Here is a 20,953-nt window from a genome sequence, read left to right as displayed (position 1 = left end):
TTGTGACTTCTAACGTTGATCTGCATTTGTGACGGGCAAAAGTGATTCTTATGGTACACACATGCACATATCCTCTTTGAGAGGTGTCAATTTTATATGTAACAGTTTTATACCGCTAATAAAGAATAATTAAAGAGGTGGGAAACAAAGCAACAGGACTGTTACGAAGTATAACTGACAGTAAGCCATAATGTTTCAGGATGGGGCTGGGAGTGTGGAGAGGCGGTAGGTTGACGGCCGCATCCCTTTGCCAGCGAGGAGGCGGCGGCAACTTGCGAGGCCCAGGGGAGTTCCCGCCGCCGCCGCCCCCGTCTCCGCCTCCTGCACCGAGCCCTCTGCTCCAGCTCCTCCTCCGAGGGATGGGCCGACCGCTTATAAGAAAGCGGAGCGCCCGCAGGGGGGTGCATTTATACACAGTTGGTTTTACACGGCGACTCAGTTGATCCGTGCCCTTGCGTCTTTCGTACCCGCCGCAGAGTCCCCAGAGCGCGCCATGCAGACCCTCCGTCACCCCGCCGGCCTTTGCGCCGCTCTCCTGCTGCTGCTCGTGGCTGCCGCCGCCGCCGAATCGGTGAGTGGGTCCGAGGCGTCCGTCTGACTTGGGAATGAAAAGGGATTGATTGGTTTGCCGGGTGGCCGGCCGTCAGGGGCCGCGGCTGCAAAGGGCCGGCTTGGCTTTTCTCACCCTCTCCTCCCGCCTCTCTCGGGACTGGGTTAAAAGTGGGGGCTCATCACTTGGAGGGGCTGGCGGGAGAAGTTGTGCCCCCCCCCCGCATTCTCTTATATTTGTATATTTTGGAAACCTGGGTCGAAGTGAGTGGGGGAAGCCCCCCCCCCGCAACTCCTTTGAGGAGTTGGGTGATGGCATGGGGGGCTCGTTCCTGCTTTACCTTTCATGCAGTGCGAGTGAGCTCAGAGCGAGCGAGGGAGGGCTGGGGTGCCCAGGTGCCCGCCCCCAGCCCGTGTCCTCCTTGGGAAGAGAGTAAGCTTTTTGTGGCCTCTTTAAGAAAGTGGGAGGAAGGGGCTGGGGGGTTCACCCCCTCCTCTTCCCCACCCCAAGTCTGTGTGGAGCTGAGTGGGAGGCACTAGATTGAAACCGGAAAATGGGCCTCCCCTTTTCGCCTACATGAAGTTGAGGATGGACACACACATTCCTTCTCTCCTCTTCTCTTCCCCCCGCCCCGTCTGTTAGACTCCCTTGTGCCTGAGTTGCCTGGCTGCTCCCCGCTTTCCATGCATGTGGCTTGGCAGCTCATCCACACTTGACCCTACAGTGGGGCATTTTCCTGAACAGGGAGCTGGGGGGGGGGTGAGGGTGCGCGCTTTCAAGCTGTACCCTCGCCTCTCTTCCCGCGTGCTAACAGGGTGCCTCTCGTCACGATTGCCTTGTGGTTTCCACTCTCCCCCCCCCCCCGCCCGCCCGCTTTTCCTAAAGTCTCTCCACAAATACCACCAGCACATTGGGCGAATAACGTGCCGTGCTGCCGCCTTCCGCACTTCCTCCAGCTCATAGCTGTGGAATGAGTAACCGCTGACCCAAAGCCTGGCTCTGTTGCAATTCCCTAACGTCATACAGAACCCATTAAGCGAAATCCCCAGGGCTCTGGCACGTTACAAATCTGGGGTTTTCCTGTAAGCCTGGATTTGATTTCCAGATTGCTAATGATAAATTTCTCTCCGTTCTGTGTGAATAGGAATCCCTGGAAGACTCTTGCCTTTCCCCTCCTCCTCTCCCCATATTATGCACCTTTAGCTGTTTGTACAGGTAGTGTGTTCTCTGGTAAACACCCTTGCCGTTCAACCTTTGACCATGCCAAATATATCCTTTCACCATGCTGTATTGTTGATCCAAAGTATACTTGCGAAGGCTGTGGGAAGCCAGAGGGGGGTGGCGAGAGCTTTGTTTCTACTGATTTAGTCTACAGCCCTAAACACACTTAAGGAGTAAGCAATGGGATTTGATTCTGAGTAAACATGCACAGATTGCGCTGCACATGATGTATGTGCTGGCAGGAGGAACTTGGCTTCCGAAAGGGTGGGGAAGGTGAAATGGAGAGGAACAGAGGAATGATTCAAGATGAATTATGACTCAAGCAGCCTGCACCTAGGAAGGACATGTTGATTTGTTAGGAACTTGAACAAAACTCCTCTGACCTCTGTCTTCCTGCATCTGGGAGTGGTGAAGTTTATAAAAGAGGACTTAAGTTAAAGAGGGAGGGCCTGAATTCATTTCAGATCTACTTGTATTCCCTTCTTGCCAGTCTGATTCTTCCCTCTCCCCAATTGCTTAAGAAAAGCCCTGCTGGATCAGGCCAAAGACCCATCCAGTCTGGCATCCTGCTCCACTCAGTGGCCAGCCTGGTGCATCTGGGAAACCTTCAAGCAGGAAAAAGGAGACCTGCCCCCTCCCATTCAAGGGCATGGCTACCACGCCCAGTAGTCACTAATAGCACTATCCTCCATGCAATTGTCTGATTCCCCCTTAAAACCAGCTAGCTCGGTGGCCATCACTTCATCTGGGGCAGCAAATTCCACAGTTTAATCCTGCTTCTTAGTTCTTGTCTTGTTGTATGCACCCTTGTCTGCAGGTGGCTTAGTGGTTATTTTTGTATAGGCCAGGTTGCCTTTGTTTTGCTGTAGTTGGATAAAGGTAGTGGTAATAAATGGGATGGGCATCTGGAAGTACTCTAACATTTATTTGCATGTTGTTTGGCATCTTCTGCCTCGTTTCCCTTGCTGTGCTGCCTTTAGTTGGTGCAGTACACCCTCAATGTATTAATGAACTCTGTAAGTAATAACTTTCACTTCCCTAACAAGTGAACCATGGAGGCCCATTAACAGATGATTACAGGAAACAGTCTTGGGACATCTCCTTGTCTCAGGTTGCTAGGCACCAGTGACTGAGCCCGAGGGAATTTCAAAATGTTGGGATATTCTGGAAACTAGTCCTAATCACCAGCTTTTTATCCAGGGACTGGCCACTACCCTCTTTAGCATTCCTATAGCTCTCTCTTATCTGTTGATAGTCCCTATCAGCATGCTGCTGGAGCCTCATCGACATATTCAGCCAGTTTTAGCTGTTGGCAGCAGTCCTATTAACTCGATGGCCTGAAGTACATGAATCAGAATACACAGGAACATTCACCTTTTGCTGCAGCCCCATACAGTGAAGGGTGCCTCACTGGACAGTCGTACTACTTTGGGTGCATTTGGTTGCATGTGGTAGAGACCGGAAGACTGAAATAGTGTCATGGCTACAATAGAATGACATGTGGTAGTAGCTTGTAAAATAATGCCATATATTGTCATGTATGCACTCAGTGCATGGGTTGGATACACTATAGTAACCAAAGCAGTGGGTATGTGCTAGTGCTGTTATTGCCATCTTCACAGACAAAGCTATCATCTTCATAGCATGGAAAATCAAATCCAAATCTTCTATGTCACAAGGAGACTGAGTGAAACATGCTTTTTTTTTGGCTTTCTTCCTCTGAGTTTGTGAAGTGTTAAAACAGTAGAATTTCCAAAAATATAAGTATCTGATTGGCTGAGTTTACTGTTTTCAAAAGTAGTGCAGCACATTATTAATGATCAAACCGGTTTGTCCCGTCCTGCTGCCATGAATCCCTCAGGCTTGTTCTTTCTACTCTTGCCCAGTTTTCTCTTCTGTCTCTCCCAATAAAATCGGGATTGTTAACCAATATGTAACTTTATTTCCAGTCTGTACCTTAGGGATTGGAGCCACTTAATGGCACAGTGGGGAAGTAACTTGCCTAGGGAGCAAGAGGTTGCTGCTTCAAATCCCTGCCATATTGGGCAGCAGCAAGATAGGAAGATGCTGAAGGGCATCATATACGGTGAGGGAGTAAACCCCTTGTAAACCCCAGGAGTCGACACCCACTCAAGGGCACAGATTTACTTTACCATAGGAATTGGGCAGGCTCAGACCAAGCTCAAGTGTGCCCTCATTTGGCCAGTGTGATATAACTTGCTTTTCTGCAAAGGCTAGCTTGACAGCTGTTCCAAATATTACAGCATCATGAACTGGAGCCGGGGCGGGGTGGGAGGGCGGCTTGTTAACCATCTGTCCAGCCTCCACTTTATGTGGGAAGCCTCCACCTCTCATTCTTATGGTTGCTGAGATAGCAGAAAATGATGGGAGGAAACCCCCTGGAAACATGGTAGATCATAGATTCATCCACCAATGCCATGTGTGTCTCAGGTTTTTTCATGCTTGGAAGAAAACAAACTCAAAGAAATGACAATGACAGCTCAATATCTGCTGGGTTTGTGCAGTCAGAGTACAGTTCACATCAGTTATAAGCAAGTAAAAGTGTAAACTAGCTGCAATCTTTGTGCTCATGAGATGGGAGAGTTCCAGTAATGAAATGTTACCTGAGCATATTCCAGTGGGAAAACTCCATATTTTGGGCTCTGTGTGTAGTGTATCCAAAATATGGAAGATAAAGGGAGAAACCCCATAAGTTATAGTGTAGTTTAATCTGAGAGCTGTTCAGTCAGGAAAGAAGGAAAGGAAGAGGCAGTGGGGCTAGTGTTGCAGGACCTTATCACTGTGTGGTGAATGCAGGGCACTGAACAGTATGTGTGGGCCGGTAATGTTGGATGTGGTACTTGCCACTTTGTTGTGACATACGATAGGAGAGGCCCATTAGAGTCTCTTTCCAGACCACCTTGCACCATTATAGCTCATGGCACATGTGTGGGTCAGATGGTATGTTCAATTCTAACAAACTCTTTTGAGGCCTAGAGAAAAGACAGACTGAGCTGGCAGACAGCTAGTGGCTTTAGATTTCTTGAGTTACTTGACTGCTAACATCCTCCCCTTCCTGTCCAGTTCTTCCCAGCAACAGGTATTCAGAGGCATACTGCTCCTGGAGCTGGAGGTAGCGTACAGGCTTGAGGGTGTATGTGACAGGGAGAAGCAGATTAATGCTCATGATGAGCAGAATCTGATTCAGGTTGCTGACTTTATTACTGTCAGAGCATGCCCTCAACTCCTGTCTGTAGGCTCCCAGTGGCATCTGGTGGGCCACTGTATGAAACAGGATGCTGGACTAGATGGGCCTTGGGCCTGATCCAGCAGGGCTGTTCTTATGTTCTTATGTACTGTGTTCTCTTTTTGACACAGGGTTAAATTGCATTGCCCTCTCCCTCTGCTTAAGAGGTTGAGTCAGGTTATAAGGAATGGGTTTGCCAAGCAGTGTAGACCAGGAGCTAGATGGCTACATCGTGCATGCCCACAGAAATCCCTCTGCATACCAGACTTTGTTACCAAAGAACAAGAGTTTTTCTGTCCAACTGTCTGCCACTACTTATTACAACCTCTGTTGCCATTCCACTTGTTCAGCATCCCAGAATGTTTAGATTGCTTGAGTCTGTGCGTGGTTGTATAAATCTTACCCCTGCTAACTGGGCAAAGAGGCACCTTTTACCTACTGTGGTGATTCTCTTTATTTAGCAGGGGGAGAGTAACTGGCCCTATCTACCCCCAGCACAGTACTCCTCCAGTGACTGCTACTGGTGTATATCTTGTGTTTCTTTTTAGACTGTGAGCCCTTTGGGGACAAGGATCCATCTTATTTGTTTGTTATTTCTCTGTGTAAACCGCCCTGAGCCATTTTTGGAAGGGTGGTATAGAAATTGAATTATTATTATTATTATTATTTATTAAGTAGAATAGCAATATAGTTGTGGTTAATGACTGGGCAGGAAAGCTCTTGATCTTTCAGACTGGGTCTAGGAGGATTACACTTGTGGGGGAAAATATGACACACGACTGTAGTTTATTGGTACTGTCAGCAAGTTGTTATGAGAGGCTGAAGATGAGTTAGTGGAAACTTACTCTTGAGGGGTGGAGACTATCTTCAAGAATTGTGCTTATGTCACATGGTGGGTGGAAAAGGAGAAGTTGCATTTGTGACACGACAGAGAATGGGGTTTGCTGAAGGACAGGTACCATGTTTATATCAAACCTTCACCCCCTCTTTTGTGTGATGGAGCAGGAGGACTAGTCTAGGCAACATTCACTATTATTGGGAGAAGACCTCATGGGTGATTGATTGCCCAGAATCTAGATGCATATAGAATGTACACAAACATTCTGAGAACTCTGTACTGCCCTACCTCTTTGTACCTGCATTATTTATTTTATTTATTTAACACACCTCTGTACCGCCCCAAACTCACATCTCTGGGCGGTTTACAACAAACAAACGAAAAGCTAAAACATTAGTTAAAATAAATGACAAAAAAACCAACAACCTTAGAACAGTAGTTAAGACAAGATAAATGACATAGTAAACGTTAAAACATTACAACAATTTGAAATTTTAAAACAACATTTTAAAACAATGATAAAACTGCTAAAACAATATTTAATTAGAAACCTGGGTGAATAGGTGCATCTTTAAACACTTTTAAAAAGTTGTCAGAGACCCCATGGGAGCCTAATTCTTGAGTGAACCTCACCTATTGGCAGTTGCTGTTGATAAGATTTTTGGCTAGTTACTTAGGCTTCGAGTAATGCAAGTCCTGGGTAAATAAGGAAGCTTAAAACCATTTGTACTAAAATGGTGTTGTTATGATTAGGCTGTTTGAGTCCAGTTCCTCTGAATGGAGCAGGAATGGCCTAGAAAATATTTTCCACTAAGGTGTAGCAAGAATTGCTGCGATAAGCTGCAAGATGTGACTTGAAGGCATCAGTGCACGACATGAGAAAATTCTAGGCCCTGTAGTCATGGTGACATGCCACATACTGCATGTTGCATATCCTTGGAGCATTACTTAAAGAAAAGAAAACTAAACACAAAATAACCAAGTGAAACACTGTCAGCAGATACATGTCTACATAGCAAGTCACAGCACAGCTAGTCCATAGAGGAGTGAAGAGACAGCAGCACAGTCTGACCATCTTCGTGCAAGTCTTTAATTCAGTTTAAGAAACTCCCTATGAGAATGTCTGTGCTATTCATGGAGAGAGCCAGTGTTCCAGGGGCATAACTACCATTAGGCAAGGGGAGGCAGTCGTCTTGGGGCCCCACTGCCTCGAGGGGCCCCCCAGAGGCACATCACATGACTCCCCACCCGCCCATGTTGCACCCCCTATGAATTATGTTGAGATCGGCAGGAGCAGAGAGTAAAAAAAACTAGATTCAATGTGAACTAGATATTCACCATATTCATAATGGGGATGGGAGTGTGAGTGCACTATATATTGTGGAGTGTGTTTGTGTGTGTATATCAGCGAGGGGCCCATTTTAAAATCTTGTCTCTGGGCCCCCTCCAACCTTGCTACGCCCCTGCAGTGTTCCCTCTAAGGCGTGCGCATGTGCACGTGCTCACATGGTTTTTTATGTCCGCTCAGTTAATTTTAGATCCCACTCAGGTTGAATCAGGACGGCCCAACTCTGAATGCTTGTGCGCACATACTGCCTGGATACTGCCGCCCAGAACAAAATTCATTCTGCACACAGATGAAGAAAATGAGAGAGAACACTGGCGAGAACTACTTGACTGAGGAAGGAATTGGGCTTTTTAAAGGAGTTCTGTCTCCCCTTGCACAGTATATTATATGAAGTAGGAGCTGCTCTTCTGCTTCCCAGGATGCCTCTGTCTACCTTGGGATGGATGGAGATATATATATACACACACACATACTCCAGTACACTACTGCTCGGGGTGGCTCACAACCTTAATAAAATAGATACAATGCAAAATAAGACTAAAACTGTTAACCAAATGAAGTTAAACAAGTTAAAAGACCAGGCTAAAACCACAATTAAAACTAACTCTCTCTCTCTCTCTCTCTCTCTTATATATATATATATATAAGTTTTAAATTAAAATTTATATTAAAAGCTAAAAATGAAAGAACCTACCAGATATAAGCAGCAGATAAAACATTAAAAAGCTTCTTTAAAAAGATGTGTTTTTAATTGTTTTTTTAAAACAACAACAACACTGATATTGGTGTTTAAAAATGATCTATTGCTGTTTGCAGTGTAGGGAGCAGAGCCAAGAACAATACTTCATTGAATATGCATGCACACTACAGAAGTAGGCACTCTATAATTCTGACATGTCTGCCTTGTGCTTCTTGCTTGGCTTCAGGGTAGTGCAGCCTGTTGCACCCTCAAGCGTCAGGCCGTAACAGCCTCAGGCAAGCAATGGGATTGCACTGTGTTGTTGGCAGGGGAGTAGGGAGATGCAGTGTGTTCCCTTCTGACTGACACAGTTTGGTGTGCTGTCCGAGCCAACATAGGAAATGCTTTGCTTTCTAGCATCTACCTGTCTGTTGGCTAGGGTGGCGGTCAAGATGGCAAACCCATTATTCTGCTTCACTCTCCTATTGTTTTCTGTGTTTTTTATTTATGCCCATTGACAAATGGGAGGTGTGTTGGGGAAGGTAACAGACACAGGTAGATAGGAGGGAAGGTAGCAGGCACAGGTAGAAAGGAGGGAGGAGGTTTGTTATGCAGAACATTTTAGGAAGTAGTTAAGTACAACATTCATTATTTATGTCTTTGTAATCAAAGCTCAGATCTGCTGCACACAGTCATCATGCGATGGTACATGTACATTTCACTGCAATTTTTATGAGCTTGCATTTGATGGAACCTGGTTATAAACTTCAGATGTACAGTGAACAGGTGTAGGGCACGACACACAACACTTGGTATGTGTTCCTGTGCAGTGAAGTGTAGACTAGAATATGTGGACCTGCTGACTGCAGCAGAGGAAGCAGCCATGCTGGGGTATGCCTATTTGGCCTTCCTCCTGGAAGAGGCACATCTCTGAGCACAGAACCTTATTCATGCAAGTGTGCACTTTGGCAAACTGGCTGTAAATTGCAAACTGTCAGCATAGATTTTTCCAGGAATATTTAGTAACGGCAACAGGACTTGTGCTTGACTCAGACTTCTGAGAACTGCACGTTGTTTGGAAAACTTGATTCGGTTGCTACACTGAGCATGTGAATGAAGGTTCTTTTCATATACAGGGCGGCGCTCAGCTCCCACTGATGCTACAATTCTGCCATGCGATCGCGGAATGGGAAAATGGCCGAGAACAGGAATCTATCGGGTGCATAGACAGATCCCAAACTTTCTTACCAAGTTAAATTTAAGCCCACCCCCCCACCTTATGCTTTATCCTACATTGTATATTGGCCATTCTGCTACAGCCTGCTTAAATATAATGACTTCCATGATGGTTTGTCAGTACTGCTTCCAACAGTATATTCTGCAAAACCAGGCTCCTACTATCAAACTTCTTTTGTATCTCAGGCCCCACAGCCTCTTGACATTAATACCTGCTCACTTGGCAAAGAGGCACCTTTTAACGTGGTGATTTTCTTTATTTAGCAGGGGGAGAGTAACTGGCCCTATCTACCCCCAGCACAGTACCTCCAGTGACTGTTGCGGGGGTCTGTCTTATGTTTCTTTTTAGATTGTGAGTCCTTTGGGGACAGGGTTCCATCTTATTTATTTATTGTTTCTTTGCGTAAACCGCCCTGAACCATTTTTGGAAGGGTGGTATAGAAATCGAATAAATAATAATAATAGTACTTATACAGCACTGTTGATGTGTATGCCACTTCAGAGTAAGATAAGCCAAAAAAAAATAAAAAAAAAAATCTCTGCCCCAAAGGCCTTACAGTCTAGATGAGATGAGAAGGGAAAGGGGTGGGTGGGAGAGAGTTCCTTGTACTTCAGCTTTGTTTCAGTTGGGAATGAAGGCTAAGGGGTTAAGCCAAAGTCCACAGAAGAGGTGGTTCTTGAAGATGGATTTGAAGGAAGAGAGTTGGTGCCATGTAGGAGTTATGGGAGAGAGTTCCAGGCAAAGGATCCAGAAAAGGAGAATGGGTGGAGTCATTTGAGGGCAGGAGGCCTATCTTTGAACAGCCAAGGTTTGTAGTGCATACACTACTTCAGGAAACATTGGCTTAAATAGTGCCCCAGTAAAAACTGACAGGTGCCCTTGCATGGCTCTGGAGAAAACAGCGCAGTTAAGCAGAAGGTTCCAAGTTCCCTCCCTGGCAGCATCTCCAAGATCGGGCCAAGAGAGATTCCTGCCTGCAACCTTGGAGAAGCTGCTGCCAGTCTGTGCAGACAATACTGAGCGAGATGGACCAATGGTCTGACTCGGTATATGGCAGTTTCCTATGTTCCTAAGCTGCGTGTGGTTGCAGCAGTAACATTCTCAGAATTGCTGCTGCTATCTAGCTCAGATTAAATCCTTGTAATATAATAGCTTACTAGTGCAGCTATAAGGATGGGCAATAGATCAGGGGAAACAAAGGATGCAGTTTTGTACTCCTAGTGATGGATGCTGTGAGGGAAGGAACTCTTTCCTCCTGTACTGCTACTGTACTGCCTGTTATGTCCAATGCATGTACTATCTGTTGACAGTGAATGCACATATTTGGACACGTGCATATTTATTCACTTGTTACATTCAACGCACACCCTATCTGTACCCTTTATTTGAGGAGGCCTGTACCCCGGTTTACTTTTAAAGTGTATGCATGCACAGTCATTCACACAACCATGTGTACAGACATCTATACAAATATGCAACCTAATGTCTGAATAAGGGCTAATCTGGTATGTCTGGGGGGAAAGACAACTTGAGACACAATGGCTATCTAAAAATCCTAGACTTAACTGGTCACATCCTTCTTAGTCAACATTTTGCAAATGAGCAATTATATTATGGATAATGCTAATGTTATGATTCATCTGGCCTGGCTACTGATACTGTGTTATGCAGGTTAATGGGTTTGGCAGCTAATGGTGCATCTAACAGAAACAGCTGGCCTGATGTGGTGACTCTGAGCCCAGAACATGACCTGGAACATGATTTGCAGATTCCTTACACAGCAGGCGCTGGAGCCCATGTGGAGAGTCTATGTTGTCCTTTAGCTCCTCTCATCCAGCCTTGCAGTGCAGGATAGTAAAATTGGGATTGCCTTTTTGACCACAGTGAAATTATCCAATGAAGTCATTCACACACAGTCAAAAACTGTGTTCTACCTAGGTTTGGGAACTGTGTGCTCCTAATTTTCGGTTGTGTGGAAGCAAGGTAGGCGGGGAAACCTGGGTAGCTTTCTCTCCTACCTTGCTTCTACACAACTGAAAATTGGGAGCATACACTGCTCCTGAACTTGAGTAGAGCACAGTTCTTGATTGTGAGAATGACCTCAATGAGTATCACAAAAACATTTATAGATGTGTATGATGATCACAATATATTTATGGGCATAATCTTTTGTTTGACCTATTGATCAGTTACATGATTTGGCATATGCTTGGGAAGGGTAGTATCAAACAAAACAGTACTATTCATGAAAATGCTGTGAATGTGGAATCAAAATTCGAGCTAGATAAGGGACTTCTAAGTAAACACAACAGATTTTCTCCTGCCAAGAAGCCTTTGAGCAAGAAAGAACTCCCTGGCTTCTCAATGAGATGCACAAATAAATATGTAGCTATTGTTGTGGCCATCTTGACTTCTAATAGGGATTCTCACAGATGTTGTTTGACTACAACTCCCAGAATCCCTTGCTGCAATGGCTTTTGTCTGGGGATTATGGGAGTTGTAGTCAACAACATCTGCGAATCTTTGTTAGAAGGAGCACTGAATCAGAAACAATAAGCCAGAAAACATTACTGTCATTAGCCTTAGTGGGGCTTCTTAAGTGTTCTTTTTAGAATATTCAACTCTCCTTTTTATAAATCACTTCAACAAAGTTTTTCCTTGACCACTCTAGTCTCCAGTTCTACACTATGAGTTAACTCTCCCTTGTGTCTTTATTTGCTGCCCCTTTAACTTTAATGAAACCATAAGGTCATTCTCACGACCGGTACCAGGGCTGTGGGGGGCGGGGAGCCAGGGTTCAACCTACCTTCATCCAGATGATCGATCTTTATGTCTTTGCCTGAGCCACGTGCCCACACAATCTGCATGGCCACGAGCAGGGAGCGCGGATCAATAGAGGCCGGAACTAGGTTCCCTGGCCTCCGGTTATCCCACAAGGCACTGAATGATGAGCGTGGGGCCTTGGGATTCCCCCATCAGACAGGCGCTCTAGGCACTCATCTCTGTGTATCCTCTGGCTGAGTGCAGTCCGAGGAGACACACGATCCCAGCAGACGGGTTAAGAGTGTGCTGGCCAGGCTAAGAAGTGAGGTTGGGCTGGGTGGGAGTGCTGGGATCTGCACAGATCCTAGCACTCCACATGAGCAGCCTAGTCCAGGCTAGGCTGCTCATGAGAACAGCCTCTGTGTCTGACTCCTCTGTCCTATCCATTTTATCTCAACTATAAGGCCATTTAGCCCAGTGCACTATCTGGCATGCCATTGAGATCAAATAGTAGTGGGAAATGCCTGATGGTCCTTAAATGTGATGTTAAAAAGTGATATCCGTCTGATACGTAATTCTGGAAAACTGCCTTGCTTAAAATGCTTCGTCTACTGCTTTGCATTCACTGGTATGTCTTCCTTGTGGCTAGATGAGGAAGGCTCTGCTAAATCTCTAACCCTCGTTTGAATTTGAATCAATTGATGTATATAATAGAAACTCAATTGTGCAAATAAGCCCCATCATCATCATCATCATCTTTATTTGTTAGCCACCCCATAACAAATTGTTCTCTGGGTGGCCCACAACACAACATGAAAACATCCAATAAAAACACATCAAATCACTGTGTGCGCTCACTCAGAACAGAAAGGTCTATACCTGGTGTCTAAAAGAACAAAGTGATGGTGCCACATGACCCTCACTGGGGAGGCTGTTCCATAAATGGGGTGTAATTACCAAAAAGGCCCTCTCCCTAGTAGTCACCAGCCTCACCTCATTTGGCAGGGGCACATGGAGCAGGGCCTCCAAAGAAGATCTTAAGGTCCTAGTCAGGGCATATGGGGCAAGATGCTCTCTCAGGTATTTAGTGTTTTAAAGTTTAAAACTAACACATTGAATTGGGACCAGAAATGGACTGGGAGCCAGTGTAGCTGACAAAGCACTGGCATAATGTGATCAAAACTCCCAGTCCCAGTTAATAATCTTGCAGCCCTATATTGTACCAACTGCAGTTTCCAGACTTTCAAAGGTAGCCCCACATACAGTGCATTGCAGTAATCTAAGCAAGAAGTTACCAGAGCCTGAGTAACTGTGGCCAAGATGTCTCTATCCAGGTATGGTTGTAGTTGGCATATCAGCCGAAGCTGATAAAAGGTGCTTGGAGCCACAGCAGCCACGTGAGCCTCTAGCAAAGGACAGTTCTGGATTGATGAGCACCCCCAGACTATGAACCTGGTCCTTCAGGCTGCCTGCAGGTCAGATCTGGTCTAAAGACACTATGCCTAAAATCTCTTGCTTATCTCTAGACTTAATTAGTGTGAGGGTGCCAGACAGATGAACAATTAAACCCAGCCATCTTGGCACAGGAATGTTAATAAGCTCTGAGAAACTAGTTGAAGGTGGTGAATGCAAAGCAGTAGATGAAGCATCTCCCTGCCTATAGGGGGAATGTTATGTTAAAATAGCAAGCAGCTGTGAATCTTTTGTCATTTGGATGTGGTTCTTCCACCCATTGACCCCTCTCGAACCTTCCAGCAATGGCGCCGATCCAGCCCTGGTTGGAAGATATGGGCTTTCAGTCTTTCCGATATGAGAAGTGGGTGACACCACACCCATCTCACTCCCAAGCTGTTGTGCTCGGAATCCCTGCCGCTTGAAACATTTACAACCAGTGGATGTCAGATGAACACTCTGTGAGCCCTTTCTCATGATCAGCAAGAAAGGGTGCACGGGGAGGAAGCCTTGGCAAGCTTACGGTCCATGGTCCAGATCACCAAGGCTGTTGGTGCAAGACATACAGGTGAAACTCGGAAAATTAGAATATCGTGCAAAAGTCCATTAATTTCAGTAATGCAAATTAAAAGGTGAAACTGATATATGAGACAGACGCATTACATGCAAAGCGAGATAAGTCAAGCCTTAATTTGTTATAATTGTGATGATCATGGCGTACAGCTCATGAAAACCCCAAATCCACAATCTCAGAAAATTAGAATATTACATGGAACCAAGAAGACAAGGATTGAAGAATAGAACAATATCGGACCTCTGAAAAGTATACAGTGTACTGTGCTTGATTGGCCAGCAAACTCGCCTGACCTGACCCCATAGAGAATCTATGGGGCATTGCCAAGAGAAGGATGAGAGACATGAGACCAAACAATGCAGAATTGCTGAAGGCCGCTAATGAAGCATCCTGGTCTTCCATAATACCTCATCAGTGCCACAGGCTGATAGCATCCATGCCACGCCGCATTGAGGCAGTAATTGCTGCAAAAGGGGCCCAAACCAAGTACTGAATACATATGCATGCTTATACTTTTCAGAGGTCCGATATTGTTCTATTCTTCAATCCTTGTCTTCTTGGTTCCATGTAATATTCTAATTTTCTGGGATTGTGGATTTGGGGTTTTCATGAGCTGTACGCCATGATCATCACAATTATAACAAATTAAGGCTTGACTTCTCTCGCTTTGCATGTAATGCGTCTGTCTCATATATCAGTTTCACCTTTTAATTTGCATTACTGAAATTAATGGATTTTTGCACAATATTCTAATTTTCCGAGTTTCGCCTGTAGCTGGCATTCTTCCTTGGTGACTCTCAGGGATTTGTGCACAGTAAGACCACAGTTGAAATGAAGGGCATGCTGAAATCTCACCAGAAGATCTGCTGACAGGAGGAATCCCCAGACTTCCTTGGAACTTCCAAATCACAAGGTTGAATCAAGTGATACTTCTGCTTTCCTGCTCAGCTGCTTTTGTAAGACGTGACCTCTTACCATTTCAGCCCCCACCCCCATCTCATAGCAGAGGCTTTGAAGGGAGTCTGGTAGGAGTCAGAACTCTGATGTGCTGAGTACAGATTTCCCAAATGACCTGCCGGTCTTGAGCAGAGTGTGTTCTGAACATAAGTTTCAAAATCCAATAACCTGAGAAGCACAAGCTGGATCTTGGCTGGGGCACCCTCAGGACCACATCAGTTGCCAATTGGTTATGTGACACTCATGGCGAGGGAGGGGGAAGGGGAAGGAGAGGGAGGAGAGATCCGGGGGTGGGGGTGGGGAGAGTCTGCTTCAGCCTTGTAAGGGTTGCCTCTGCAGCTCTGTCAACAGGGTCCTGTCTAAACAGCACGTTCTATTGACTCAAGTCACGTTAGGTAAATCTAGTGAGCTTAGTGCAATTGTAAAGCTGAACTAAAGCTTGTTAACATGGGCCAATAGGTTTTGAAGTCCTGTAGAGCTAGAGAATGCTGCAAGCTATCTAAACTTGTAGAGGCCTTGACTTATGGCTAAAGATAGGGGAAACTGCCACAAAGAGGGAGTAACAATGGCAGCTACAGCCCTTCTGAATAACTGCCTCTCATAATGAAGGCATACCAGTCACTTAAGTCCACTGCTAACCTCTTAAGCTACCACATCACTGGGCCGATTCAGATGTACTGCTGAGTGTGCCAGGTTCACAGCCCTCTTTCCGCCTCTTCTTGTATACTATGTTTGTTAGTTACTTAGGAACATAGGAAGCTGCCATGTACTGAGACAGACCATTGGTCTATCTAGCTCAGTATTGTCTTCACAGACTGGCAGCGGCTTCTCCAAGGTTGCAGGCAGGAATCTCTCTCAGCCCTATCTTGGAGAAGCCAGGGAGGGAACTTGGAACCTTCTGCTCTTCCCAGAGTGGCTCCACCCCCTAAGGGGAATATCTTACAGTGCTCACACATCAAGTCTCCCATTGATATGCAACCAGGGCAGACCCTGCTTAGCTAAAGGGCCAAGTCATGCTTGCTACCATAAGACCAGCTCTCCTCTCTGGATTCTTCCTGGATTGCTCCAAACCATAGCTTTGCATCTGAACTGGCAAACCATGGTTTGTTCTTGCCCTTGAAGCCGGGATTGGAAACCACTTTTGAAGCTGATTTGTGATCCCGGCTTGTCTGGGGCAAGATTTGGTGTGAGTGCTAAGAATTCTGTGAAGTCTTGTACATAAGTTACAATAGTGAGCTGGATAGACCTTCTGTTTGGACCCTGTACAGCAGGCCTGCTCAACTTTGGCCCCCCAGCTGTTTTTATACTACAACTCCCATAATCCCCAGCCACAGTGGCCAATAGCCAGAGATTATGGGAGCTGTAGGCCAACATCTGCAGGAGGGCCAAAGCTGAGCAGGTCTGCTGTACAGTGACTTATTTCAGTATTCAAAAGTTCTGACTTTCTCTCCATGAGAATGGGATCTGGCAACTTCCGACAAAGGCTAGAAGGCACAGTGAAGTGCTGGTATGGTCTGGGTACTGTCCAGGTGGCTAAGGAAGAATGCCTTCCTAAGGTCACATTCCCTTGCTGTCCCTGATAAGGAAACATTTGAATTTAAGAGTCAGACTTTGCTGGGAAGTCAAGTGCACCAAGTTCAAAATACAACTTTTCTTTCCACATTGACTTGTCAGTTGAGGAGCATCTGTGGGTTGTAGAGGGTTCTTGGTCATGCGCTAGACTAGAGTGCTTTGCGTGAGTCGACTATGTACCTACCAGGCCTGTTTGCCCTCATTGTTGCCCCGTGGTGTGATCTGAGAGTACAGTCTAAAACACACCATGCCCTTGCAGCCTCATGTTGCTATGGAAGACTGCTAATGGTAGGCAAGCTGTCTTTCAGGGATGCTTATTATCTGCTGTTGTTATCTGCTTGCTGAGGAATCCTTGATAAGCTTCCAAGGAACCCAAAGTTTTGCCAGATCCCATTTTGAAAATAGGAACAGTGGGGAGAATTCTGAGCGAAGTGCCTTCAGACAGTTTCATGTGTGTAACGGTCATGAGACAGTTCATGTATCCCTACATTCAAGTGCTTTCAAGTGAATGCATGTTGATTGAATTGAATTTATTTCTTGTTGCTAAATATAAGCCCATCTTATTTATAAATATTTGTAATAATATCTTCTGTTTCTGAGGCTAGGTTGGAGTAAGTGACCTGAACTCTCCCACAAGTTCTGGCTAGAGCATCAGTGACTCAAGCCGCATGTACAATGCAGCATTGTGCCTGCCTTGCTTGTCTTGGAGTAGCCATATCAAGTGGCAAGGATCTCGGATCTCAGGTCTCCTTAGTCCTTGGCTAAACAGTCAGCAGAGATGCCAAGAGACTAGCTGTGGATTGTTTCAGTAAAGATTCCTAGACTACAAACTGTCTCTGCATTATTAAAGCAGGATTATGTACTTCAGGTCTTCAGATTGAATGGATTTTAAACTCCAAACCTAAAACCTGCCTAGAAGTTCCATTGAATTCAGGACCAAATTGCTTAGATTAATAAGTATGACCATTATTTGACAGGCCTTGTGGGTGGCATATAATCAATGTAAATAATCTCAAGAAGAGTTAACATGATCAGGCAGTACATGTTTGGTAGCATAATAGATATCTGCATATCCATGGCCGTAAGGGGATACACAACATGCAAGTTCTGACACCACTGGTAGTATAACACTATGTAAAAATTAATTCCTGTAACTGTAGAATCTGAAATGACAGGCTGCACTAATCCACAAGAAAGAATGCCAACAATACTGGTGTGTGTGTGTGTGTGTGTGTTAGAATCTTGCCTCATTGCTCTTTGTTCCTTCTGCAGCTCTTTGAACTTTAATGTATAATACATGTTGCTTTATCCTGGGATTCCCAGGCTGTTCCTAGTTGCGGTGTGTTCTTTAGATCATGCTAAATCTACACACAATGAAAGAAGTGTGTGTGTGCGCGCATGCATGTGTACGTGCGCGCGCGCACACACACGCACACACAGAGAACTGCTACTTCTTTACCTTTTTGCTGGGGGGCATGCAAAATCTAAAAAAGGGTGCCTTTTTGATACTGAAGGTTACTGGCTAAAACCAAAAATGCACTCTGTAAACCACGTGTGTGTGTAAGCAGAGCTGAACCCGGGATGGGAGAGTTGACATAAGGTGTTGGTAAAATAGTGGACATGTGCATGATCAAATCAAAAACTTAAAAAGAGAGGAGTTGCATTAAAGTCACAAGGGTAGGAATGGGGTACTGGCCAGGGTGGAAGAAGCTGGGGAACCTATTTGTCGGGACCATTAACCATTTCTATCTATCTATCTATCTATCTATCTATCTATCTATCTATCTATCTATCTATCTATCTATCTACATTTACATCCCGCTCTTCCTCCAAGGAGCCCAGAGCAGTGTACTACATACTTAAGTTTCTCCTCACAACAACCTTGTGAAGTCGGTTAGGCTGAGAGAGAAGTGACTGGCCCAGAGTCACCCAGCAAGTATTTGGGCTGAATGGGGATTTTTGAACTCAGGTGTCCCTGGTCCTAGTTCAGCACTCTAACCACTACACCACGCTGGCTCCTTTTTACATTTTAGGAGCTATTGTGGTAAAACAGGTGCCTATATCACGAAGTATGAATTTCAGCCCTAATGCTCCTCCTGCAAATTGAGCAGACCTGACCATGGTGCCCTATTAGGTGTAGACAGCACAAGCCAGGAGAGGTATTTGCTGGTAGCACTAATACAAAGATTGCAGACATAAGCAAACACTTGAGGTACACACTGTCAAAGGAAGGGTACATGCAGGAGGCTTTGGACTAGACTGTGTGACACTGTCTGGGAGGGGACATGGGTGAGTGATGTCTTGGATCCAATAGGTGCCCCTCCTCCTCCTCCAGACATCCTCCTGTGTGATTCAGAAAGGAACCAAGAACAAGCATGCTGAAAAATCAACAATGGCAAGAGTCACAGAGCTATTAAAGTCTGTATCTTATTGATGGTGGGATAGCCCTTAAGAACACACAAGTGAGTGGCTGAATGCTTTACACACCCCGTTGCAGCTGCTTGTACCTTTTTCCGGCCACTAATGGGTAGAGTTCCAGATGATAAAGCAGTGCCCTGCGTGAAACTTGAGTGGCAATTCTGACTCTTCCTTTTCTCACATTCTGCAAATGTAAACTTGAATGACGTACCCCTCCTGAATGAGTTGTACTTCAAAGGTTTGAAAATTGAGGGATGTGTTGCATACGTATTTGTTACATGTTTGGGGCAGACTTCTGAAAAGATCTAATAGTAGGAATGTAGAGCCTATAAACAGCTTCTCTTTTGCTGAGCAACTCATTGGAGAAGAGATCCCCACGGGCTGCTTCTGCAGGGCGCTAATGGTTAACTGTGAATTACCAGCACATCTTAAACTTCTTGGCCCAGATCCTTGTTCTTGGTGATACCAGCTTGATTGCTCTAGCTGTTTGCTCCCCTCACTTATGTACACAGTGCTGGAAAGCACAAGTTAAGGCAGACTGTGAAGTTTCACTGTCCCCATTAGAAATCGTACCCGAGTGCATGCTAGTGACCTGTGTCTGCCAGATAGCAAAGACTTGGCAGATCTGATTCTACTGGCTTTCAGCCTTGAGAGAATTTGGATCTGTGGGAGTGGCTAGTTCTAGAATCTGGTTGTGTACTTCTCTTAGGATTGAAAGCAGGATTCCCCAAATAATTCGGCTGGTTGTCTATCTAGTGTAGATAAGGTGGCAGTGGTGGGAAGCGCATTCTGTGAAGGACCCAGTGGATCATTGGGCTAAAACGGCTAAAGGTAGTATGTGGTACTAAACCATCTGGCTGTGATGAAGGAGCCAGTTGCTAGTTCTGATGACCTTCCTAGGAGCCATACCCATTAGATCAGGGCCACTCAACTGCGGCCCTCCAGCTGTTTTGGACTACAGTTCCCAGCATCCCCAGCCACAGTGGCTAAGTCAGGTATGACGGGAGTCATAGGTCAATATCTGCAAGAGGAAGTAAGCCAAGTAGCCTTGCATTCAATCATGGGTTCTTAAACTCGGGTCCTGAGATGCTGCTGGACTACAACTATCATCATCATCACCATCATCATCTATTCAATTTCTATACCACCCTTCCAAAAATGGCTCAGGACAGTTTTCACAGAGAAATAACAAATAGGATGGATCCCTGTCCCCAAAGGGCTCACACTCTAAAAAGAAACATAGGATAGACACCAGCAACAGTCACTGGAGGTACTGTGCTGGAGGTGGATAGGGCCAGTTACTCTCCCCCTGCTAAATAAAGAGAATCACCATGTTAAAAAGGTGCCTCTTTGCCAAGTTAGCAGGGGTTCATCCCCTGGGATGTTGGGAGTTGTAGGCCAGCAGCATCTGGGGGCTCAAGTTTAAGAACCCCTGCATTAGATGAAGGTTTTACTTGCAGTTGCTGCATAGGCAGTCATCTTTATGAATATCTGGGAATGTTCTAGTGAAACTAATCACCCTTATATATGCCAAATATTTGCATACTTGCCAACATATCCCTGTTTCCCCATTCAGGTGAATAGGGACATGTTGGCAGCTATATATTTGTTGTGCATTTGGGGCTAGCAGCATCAAGGTGTGCGTGTGTGCTTGCACATACTCTGTGGCTGGCAGCTGAGAAGTAAATCTTTCAGCAATTTGTAGGCTAGAAAAGCTGCTTCTCCGCCCCTCTACTCCTCCCAGCGATGTTTGTTAATCTCGCTTGGCACTCGCTGTGGGTAAAAGCTGCTTAACGCTCAGAAGATACGCTGCAACTGGATTATATGTAGAAGTGACAGGCTTCTGTAGTTAAAGGGTTCTGTTAGAGAGAGCATATTAATAGCAAGGCTTGTGCATGCTGCCAGAACCTTATGGAACTACACAGCCCTTTAGTAAAAAACCTGCCCATAACATTAGTCCTGATGAAGCCATGGTCTGGAGGAAAAGCAAAATACAGAAGTCTGCATGCACATGCCTTATCTGCTTCAGCGCGTGAAAGCCGTGTAGGATTTTTAGAGCAGGACAGAGCTAGCAGGTCATGATGATCAGCTCCCATC

The 20,953-nt window shown here is 45.5% G+C and overlaps 1 protein-coding gene across 1 annotated transcript in view; it reads left to right on the top strand.

Moving 5' to 3' along the window:
- Window positions 1-395: 395 nt before the first annotated feature.
- Window positions 396-20,953, top strand: part of SDC4 (syndecan 4) — a 32,387-nt gene continuing 11,829 nt past the window's right edge. Inside the window, exon 1 of the mRNA XM_053248870.1 lies at window positions 396-571. Coding sequence (XP_053104845.1) covers window positions 494-571 — 78 coding nt within the window. The 5' untranslated portion in view covers window positions 396-493. The remainder of the gene's footprint in view (window positions 572-20,953) is intronic.

The sequence above is a fragment of the Hemicordylus capensis genome, chromosome 4, assembly GCF_027244095.1.
Source record: "Hemicordylus capensis ecotype Gifberg chromosome 4, rHemCap1.1.pri, whole genome shotgun sequence".
Classification (NCBI taxonomy): domain Eukaryota; kingdom Metazoa; phylum Chordata; class Lepidosauria; order Squamata; family Cordylidae; genus Hemicordylus; species Hemicordylus capensis.
This window is presented reverse-complemented; position numbering and strand designations above follow the sequence as displayed.